The sequence below is a fragment of the Rhagoletis zephyria genome, unplaced genomic scaffold, assembly GCF_001687245.7.
Source record: "Rhagoletis zephyria isolate East Lansing unplaced genomic scaffold, Rhagoletis_zephyria_1.1 Rzeph_scaffold_01773, whole genome shotgun sequence".
Taxonomy (NCBI): domain Eukaryota; kingdom Metazoa; phylum Arthropoda; class Insecta; order Diptera; family Tephritidae; genus Rhagoletis; species Rhagoletis zephyria.
The window spans coordinates 69,930-79,481 of record NW_016158857.1 but is presented as its reverse complement, the minus strand read 5'-3'; the positions used below and the strand labels follow the sequence as shown (position 1 = coordinate 79,481).

General features: G+C 41.9%; 1 protein-coding gene across 1 annotated transcript in view; it reads left to right on the top strand.

Moving 5' to 3' along the window:
• LOC108365083 (uncharacterized) overlaps positions 1-9,552 on the top strand; it is a 53,247-nt gene that overhangs the window by 15,532 nt on the left and 28,163 nt on the right. The window contains exon 2 of the mRNA XM_017619034.1: positions 4,033-4,223. Coding sequence (XP_017474523.1) covers positions 4,033-4,223 — 191 coding nt within the window. The remainder of the gene's footprint in view (positions 1-4,032; positions 4,224-9,552) is intronic.

Genomic DNA, 9,552 nt, shown 5'->3' with positions numbered 1-9,552 from the left:
TATCCTGCCGGGCAGCAGGTGACAGGGGGTATATAAACGTTAAATATTTGGAGCTTAACATCGCCTGACCGGATAGCAATGTCCTGACATTCTAGGGTGGTATCCCTGCGGTCGATGTCTGCTTCGATAAGACGATACTGCCCGGTGTGGTGCGTGATGAACGCTAAGCCTTCACCATTATCCCGCTCGCGATCTCGACGGTGCACGTTGTACCCGGCACAATTCAACAGTGTTGAATTGCTGTGCAACTTCGTCTCTTGGACCGCAGCTATCAATATGCCATGCCTTCCCATGAAGACGGTTATCTCCTCGATCTTGCTCTGAAGCCCGTTACAGTTAAATTGAAGGAGCTTCATATGGTTCGGGAGACGTGTGGTGATGCGGGGTGTGACGGATATGTGTGGTCGTGCCGCAGTTGGCTGTGTGCGCTGCTGAGGTGGTTGCCGCCCTGTGGTGGTGGCGGGAGGCGTCGCAGTTGAGGTCTGCGACCGAGCAGCGCAACACGGGCCCTCGAAGTTCCTCGTCCAATCTCGCGTGGTGCGCAGACCTGAGCATGCCCTAAAGTGGCACCAGCCAAGGCAGGTGTTGCACTTGACTGATGTCACATTACGGAATATCCTGGTCTGACATACCGTGCAGATTGTAGGAGGAACCTGGAGTTGGCGGCGGCGTGTGGGTGGTGGTGCGGTTGTGTGTTCTGTGGTCTGTAGCCGTTGTGGTGTGGTCTATTGTGTTATGTTGTTGTGCTGTGGTGTTTGTGTGGGACTGCTCAGGTGGACTGGGGTTAGCCGTGGAGGCTGCTCTGTTAGAGCAGCAGGGGCCACAAAAGACGTGGTCGACTGCCGATGTGTCCGTAGTCCTGAGCAGACTCTGAGGTGACTCCACCCCTCGCGAGCATTGCGCTTGACAGAGGTGGAGTTGTGGTGTAGTCGTCTCTGGCATACACAGCAGGTGTAGGTTTCTGGCCCTGGGTTTGACTCGATGCCAGCCCTGAGTAGAAGAAAACGTATCGAATGTAGCCCTATGGACGAACAACTTCTGAGATACTTCGCCGACCTAAATGGGCCGTCGAAGTTCCTTGTCCAATCTCGCGTGGTGCGCAGACCTGAACATGCCCTAAAGTGGCACCAGCCAAGGCAGGTGTTGCACTTGACTGATGTCACGTTACGGAATATCCTGGTCGGACATACCATGCAGATTGTAGGAGGAACCAGGAGTTGTTGGCGGCGGCGTGTGGGTGGTGGTGCGGTTGTGTCTATTGTGTGTTCTGTCGTGGTTGTGGTGTTTTCTATTGTGTTGTTGTGTTGTGGTGCTGTGGTGTTTGTGTTGAGCTACTCAGGTGGAGTGGGGTTAGCCGTGAAGGCTGCTCTGTTTAAGCAGCAGGGGGCCACAAATGATGTGGTCCACTGCCGATGGTGACTCCACCCGTCGCAAGCATTGCACTTGACTGAGGTGGAGTTGTGGAGTAGTCGTCTCTGGCGTAGGATTCTGGGTTTGGCTCGATGCCAGCCGTGAGCAGAAAAATACGTAGCAAATGTAGCCCTATGGCCGAACAGCTTCTGAGATACTTCGGCGACCTAAACGGAGTTAGATCGCCGAAACAACAGCACTTGGTCGGGTAAAACCCGAGTCTCTCCGGAACGTAGAACCGCCTGTCATGGGAATGGTCTGTCCGTTGTTGTTGTTGTAGCGATTGCCAAGCCCCGCTCGGGTCGGTTCATCCGTCAACGTTGTCGTCTGTTTCAGCTAAGGGGAGACCAAGGAAGTGTGCAACTTCCACAGGGTCTGTCCATAAGGACAGGGGCGTCATCTGGGTGGGGCTCTCAGGGCATGTGAAGAGGTGCCGAGAGTCATGTGCCGACTCTCCACCACAAGGCAAGGTGGCAAGGCTCCTTGCAGTGAAGAAGCGAGAAAGTTCGGCGAGATAACCGTTTACCTTCGAGCACAAGTCATCGATTTTATTCCCAGACGCCATGATCGAACAATTTTTCAGCATAAGAGACAATATTGACACCCTCTGGTGGTTGAGGAAGCTTAGAAATGAAATAATTAAACAGTAGTGGGGACAGGACACCACCATGTGGTACCCTCTGTTTAATTTTACGTGGCTTGGTGGTTTTGTCTCTGAAAATTACTGACGAATGTCGACCACTCGGTTAATTCGCCGACCGTTTGAGTCCCTGTGGGAGAGAGGAGGCCTCTATGTCTTCTAACAGCGTTGAATGACTGATAGTGTCGAATGCCTTGGACAGGTCCAACGCTACTAGAATAGTTCTCTCACAGGGGCGGTTTCGGTTAAGGCCACGAGTTATCTGAGTGTTTATGGCGTTAAGTGCTGTTGTTGTACTATGCACTTTACGGAACCCATGCTGATGCTTCGCTGGGGTCAGGTGGTTCGTGAAATACGGGAGTAGCAAGGCCTCAAGTGTCTTCGCTACCTGGGAAAGGAGGGTTATCGGGCGATATGACTCTCCTTTGTAGGCTGGTTTCCCCGATTTGAGCAGTGGGACCACTCTCCCCATCTTCCATATGTCTGGAATGACGAGAGTGGCCATAGACAAGTTGAGGACCTCCGTTAGGTACGCTACTCCCGCAGGACCCAAATTTTTCAGCATCAACATGCATATTCCGTCGGGTCCAATGGCTTTGGAGGCTTCCGCCATCCCGATGGCTACCCTTGCTTCACCGCTGGTGAAAACAAGAGGCGCACTAGGTTTTGGCATTTTGTGCAGCCTTCTGGTCACTCGACGTTTGGCTTTATCCACCGGAGGATGCAGAATAAACTGCCGGCTAAAATAGCTCGCGCATCGCTCCGGGTCCGACGAGGCGTGGTCACCAAAGTTAAGTGAAAGCAGAAGAAGAGCGGAAGAAGAACAAGAATAAATGTCAAAAGCCGACATTTGTTGAATTGATTGATAGTAAACATAAGTAAAATGAGTGGAAATCAAAATATTAAGGATGAACTGGACTGTATAAGTGCTTGTGTTTAAGCAAAGAGTTTAAAACTGTTTTATAAATTGTATAATGTTTACAAGTGGTATGCAACTGTGCAACAACGGTTCACTTGCAAGTTTTTGTTAGTTTTTAACTTGTTTTTGGGTTCAATAACTTTTTCTGCTAGTTTACTCTTCTCAATTTTACGATCTATTTTCATTTTTGCTCTCGCTGCAATTTTTCACTGGAAAAGTTACTAACCTAACTATTATTTAACCGTATTCCTTGGACTAGAACTAATAAAACTCAAAAAATAAAAATTCGGTCAGAGCGATAGAGTAACACTGCAAAGTACTGTAAAAAATAAAAATTCGCTCAGAGCGAGAGAGAGGATCGCTTTCATAGTGGAATTTTCGGCGAAATGGCAACGTTGCGAACAAAGTTGTATGAACGACTTATCGCAACTCCGGATTGCAAATGTAAAATTTTTTAAAAATGCCGCACGTAAGTGAAAAAGAAACGTTTTTAAAATTTTATTCCGAAGCCGCCTCAATTTATATACTTTTACTTAAAATATTGGAAGATAACAAAAAAAAACAGGTATTTCGCGACTTTGACTTTGCAATGATTGCCAGCTCAAATGAAATGGTAATGTCGCAACTTTGCGACGTTTCATGAATCCAACTAATATTATTATTTGTTATTCGAATGTGATTTCTTGCACAATAATGAAAAATGCCAAGCAAACAGCGAATTCGCCTGTATTTGTAGTTTGGTTTTCTAAACTTTCAAGAGTAAAAATCGGGTGCGAACCTGTTAAGCAGATAGAAAAGCGATAACAATGTTTTTTTTTTTATAAAATGACTTACTATCCCCTTCTTAACTTCCAATAGAGACGAACATCGTGCAGACTAATAGGGAATTTACATGAGGCGATTTTTCAGGCGATTTTTAGTTGAAAGCAACAATTGCCTGGTGTAAACGGCCTTTCAACTAATCGCTTTCAATGAAGTTGGTCGGCTGCCTACTTTCGTTCAACTTTTGGTTCAACTAATTGCCTGTGAAAGTTGAATCATGTAAATTCCCTATTACACACAGTATGCACAGTATTCAAATTCTCTTCCAATTGCTGACAGGGTTCTTAATTGTTTTTCTAATAATTATGATATTTTTTATGTTAATAGCTTTAAAAACCGACAAAAAATGACATTTGATGATGCACGTGGAAAACCCGATCAGGAATTCGACTTATCAAGAGACCCGCGAGGAGATATTGAGTATTCACCAAAGTGAGTTAAAGAAAATGTACAAAATTTAGTTTCATATATTTATCATAATACATACTTATTAAACCTCTGCATGAGTTGAATTCAGATTTCAAGCCATACACAGTAAAATTGTGTATTATATTTCCTGTACAAAACACTCAGCGTTTTGAGTTGCGTAAGTTATGGCCCCGTCAGAATGGGTACTTTGCGCACGTTCCGCTCAATGATGAAACTGACAGTTGAGAATACTGTCTGTGTTTGCATACAGAGCGTCAGATTGGCAACCCTCGCGTCGACGGATCCAACAAACGTCGGCCAACACGGAACTTTTGACGCACGTAAGTCCGTCACTGGGACAGTTGTATTAACCTTGCATTTACACAAGACAAGACTATTGAGAATATGTATTAATAGTAAAATTTTTTGGGTAAAGTAGGCGTCCAGAGAGTAAACTGTCTTCGAAAAGCCAAAGACAGTATCGAAAACGTCAAAAAAAGTGAATATATTCTTAAAAAATAAATAATTAAATAATTAAATAAATCCTTCGTATACTTTTCCGTTATTGACATACAAGTACCCATTCTGACGGGCCTATCAGAATGGGTACTTTGCGTACGTTCTGCTCAAGGATGAAACTGACAGTTGAGTAGATTGCGTGTTTGAATCGAGAGCGTCAGATTGGCAACTCTTGTGTCGACGGACCCAACGAACGTTGGCCAACACTCACCTTTTGACGCAAGTAAGCCTGGCAATACTGACAGTTGTATAATCTTGTGTTTACACAAGACAAGACAATTGAGAATTGAGAATATGTATTATTTGCCACATTGTTTGAGTAAAGTAGCCGCCCAGACAATAAACTTTCTTCGAAAAGCCAAGGATAGTGACGAAGGTAAAATATAAGTGTGAATATTAGTAAAAAAGTTCAAGCCATAAAGAACAGCTGATTTTTGTTTGCAGACGCAACACCTTCATTGTGGCATATCTCTACGTTAGGTACGCCACTTCCTTCGCGTACTTTTCTGGTATTGACGTACAAGTATCCATTCTGACGGGGCTATTACGAATATTCATTTAGATTTAAATTTTCTACCATCGAATGGAATAATGTTAATAGGTTTTTTTTTTTGCTAGCGGGGGTCCGAAACTGCCCATTTTTTGTTGGTTCTCAAGCTGTTGAGGGCCTCTTTGAAGGTCATGTTTGTTTCACACTAGCCCGAGATCGCCCGGGCGAGTTTAAATTTTTACTAATAAATGTAAGCATGATTTTCATTGATTGATAAGTGAAAAAATACCAAGTGAACCCCATGATTCAATAATTAAAGTTTTTGTAAGAAAAACTTTCTCTCACTCTTATTTTATCACTGACAATCCCACCCTACTCCTAAAAACAAAAACAGTGGCCCTTATTATGAGCGGCAATCGATTTTCGATCTTCGCTGGCTATCGAAGATCGAAGATCGAAAGTGAAATTCGTATTATGAGCTATGCAAGCGTGTCGAAATTTTCGTTGAGTATCGAATTTTCTGTCGAACAGAATTTTGCTTTCGATGGTGTAGCGAAGTGTTAGAAAATTGTGAAAAATATATGTGTTTTCTTACATTTTGGCGGCTAGACACTAATTTTAAACACTTTTTATTAATTTCATGTAGTTATAACATCGTGAATACTAAACACAAGCTCGAAAGGCTGGTTTTACTTGTGAAACAAAATCCCAAAACTCTGTTGGCACAATCTCTGAGAACAAAATCGTAGCGCTGTTGATAGTTTTAAAATATTTTAAATAGAATTGGCTCACAAACGCCACTTTAGATGGTCGGAACTTTTTAATGAATCCATAGACAAATTTCTTAAATCGTCGCCTTAGAGTGTAAACCTGCTAACGACCAAAAAACATATTTTACTGTAGAGGCAAAAAACTAAATATATCTTTAACTCTTAATCTAAGGGGCAAATCCTACATATAGTTTGTTAATCGCGCGACGTTCTATGGTCCTAATCCAGAACGAATGAAAAAAATTACGTTTTTATGGTTTTATTGGCGAATTTCTAACTTAGCAGGTTTTAGTTTTTGTATTTTCAAAATTGAAGTGGATTTAGCAGGTTTTTTGTATGAATAAAATTGTTTCTATTTTATTTTTTGTGATTACGAGCTGAATCATTCCCTATCTAACTGCGAGCGAGTGTGGACGTGTCTAGCGCAATAACCTAGTGGAACATTTTCTTTGGCGCCTACAACTTATTCATTTTAGTTTTTCTTATAGCAGTAAAGTACAGCTAGGGCTATACGCATAGCTGTATAAGCCTTTTTTCATTGTTGGCTTCGGGCCTTTTAAGTTCTTTATAAATTAACAACCACCAAAAGGATAAACGGTGTTACAGGTGAGTGATTTTGCTTCTTTCGTGAAGTGTGAAAAATGTTGTTCTTTTTGATTAGTGGTGTCTTACAAGTGAGAACCTGCCGCATACGGCAGTAAAAAGAAAAGCCGATATGGCGTCGTCGACGAGCGCGAACCTTGCTAAAGGTAGAAAGTTCAAGAAAAATACCCAAGATAAAATAGTGAAATACCTAAAGGCGCATGATTTGGCTAAGACAAAAGCTGAAATAAGTGCTACCGGTGAAATAAAGTTTGATGAAAAAGTGCAAGATGATGAAATGTTAGGGGACGCCGATGCGTCAAACGGTAACATAGCGGACGACAGAGTACCGCTAGGTGCGCCCGATGGCACATTTAGTTCAGGTACAGTGGAGGCAAAAAATAATGATACGGTGATTTTAAATGATACACAACTATACCCGCCAAATTTTTCTGGCATAATTCTTGTTTTAGTAGACTCATCTGAGTGCAAAGATATGCAAAATGACAAAATAACTAATGGCTTGACTCTTTTTAACAAAATTAAACATTTGAATATTAAAGATATAGAATTCATACAGTCAATCGGTAAAACTCTCTACAAAGTGACCTTCAAAAATTGCGCATCTGCAAACAACCTTATTTTAAACAAAAAAATTAGCGACTTGGGGCTAAAACCCTTCATACCAAAAATCGCTTTGGAATCATACGGTGTCGTTAGAGGCATCCCCACTTCTTACAATGATTCTGAGATCATGGCAAATGCCATTTCAAGCGCTCCAATTAGGTCAGTTAAACGTTTTTCTCGAAGGATCGAGGACAATACCTACGTCCCTACAACCACGATCATGTTAGGCTTTGCTGGAAAGGCAGTTCCTAAGTACATCATCCTAGATTATACAAAACTATATGTTGACTTTTTCATACTACCTCTAAGGCAGTGCATGAATTGCGGTATGCTTGGGCATACCCAATTCTCATGCAAGTCCAAAAGGAGGTGCATCTTGTGCGGTGAAGGCAGCTGTGAGGAGGGTTCATGCAGGAAGAAGTGCATTCTGTGCGGTAGCACCGAACACACATCTTCAGACAAAACTAAGTGCCCAACATGGGAAAAGGAAGTTATGGTTAACCATATTAGGGCAGTGAAAAAAATTTCTAGGAGAGAAACTCTTCAAACATATTTCCCTAACAGACAAAATCAATATGATGCGTTGCAGATGATGCAGAGTATCCGGCACTATCCCGCGATAGTAACACGAAGAATAGAGATGCTAGCGTCAATAGAAAGATGACTAAAATTAAATATAGCTGGGTAGCTAATAAAGCAAACGCAAGGCAGGCTAGGAGTAGCAGGACAGTTGAGAGGCCCAGAGACAGACGTGACAGAATGGATACAACTCCGATTTTTGACAAACCAGAATACGTTAAAAACAAAGTAACAGAGATGGAGAGGATACTCAGTGATCTCTTCAAGATCACTCAAAGCCTCTGCATTAATGAACAGCTGAGCAAACCATTGACCGAAATTTTACAACTTAAACATAAATTTGAACAAATAATAATGCAGGACGAGTTAGAAATTGTGAAACAAGGGTGTAGTGTGCCCCCGCAGAATGCATGATGAAGATCCTTCAACATAACTGCCAATCACTTAAAGCAAATATCGACACAATCGAGTTTTTTCTAAATCAGTACAACTATGACATAGCTGTTTTGAGTGAAATTTTTAGTTCTAATGAACAACCCCACAGAAATATTATTGATTTCAACATAATTGAAAAAATAGAGATGATGGATATGGTGGAGTAGCCATAGTTCTAAACAAAAGAATAAAATTTCGTAAATTGATTTTAAACTCTGTACTTGACATACTGACTATTCAAACAAAGAACCTAAAACCAAACTTAGTAATTTGTGCAACCTACTTCCCACAAACAATACCCATTGAGTTATTTAAAAATGAGATGAACAGACTGCTATCCTTCCTTGAAAGCTTTGAAGATGTCCTGATACTAGGGGACTTCAATGCGAGATCCAGTGTATGGGGTGACCAGATAACTACCTGTCGAGGAAACAATCTTCAGAAAATCATGGCGGAATTCAACTTCTTGGTATTAAATGATGGGTCAATTACTTTTAAAAACAACCTTGATCTCCCAAACGGGTCTGTTTTAGATCTCTCCTTCTCCAACAGCAGCCTTCCCTTTCGATGGAAAACTGACTCTATTAGATTAGGAGGTAGTCATCACTTTCCAATAACTATTGAAACTAATACAATTGAAAACTGCTCGCCTAGGTTTCTAGCTAAACTCAAACTCATGAAAGAGTTAGAACATCTTAACTTATCTCCTAACGTTGATGATATCCATAACAAATTCCAAGGAGAGCTAAATGCTGCCACCTACTCTGTGCAAGGAAACAGGTGTCCAAAAGGTTGGTGGAATGACTCGTTAATGAAGTCGTTCAGATTCCTAAAAATTGCCTATAAAAAATGCAAAACAGAACCCACCCCACAAAACTTTCAAAATTTGCTTCACACCAAAAAAGACTGGAAGGATCAGGTTAAAGAAGCAAAAAAGAAACACTTTCAAAAGAGGATTGATCAACTTAATGATGACCCAACCACAAAAGAAGCATGGCGGTTCGTCAAAGCGATGAGAGGTGATTTTAAAACTAATAATAGAGTAGCCTGGTCAGACGTTAACAATCTAAACTACCTTCTACATTTCAAAAGTCAAGTTCCACTTTCAAATCACAACCTGCCAATCAATCAGGAGATAATGCCTGCCAATACATTAGCCATATCGTTTGAGGAACTTCTTCTTCTTCTTATTTGGCGCTGTAACCGCCTAAGCGATTTTGGCCGAGTCCAAAACAGCACGCCAGTCATTTCTCTTCTGTGCTAACTGACGCCAATTGAAAATGCCAAGTGAAGCCAAGTCCTTCTCCACCTGGTCTTTCCAACGCAGAGGAGGCCTTCCTCTTCCTCTGTT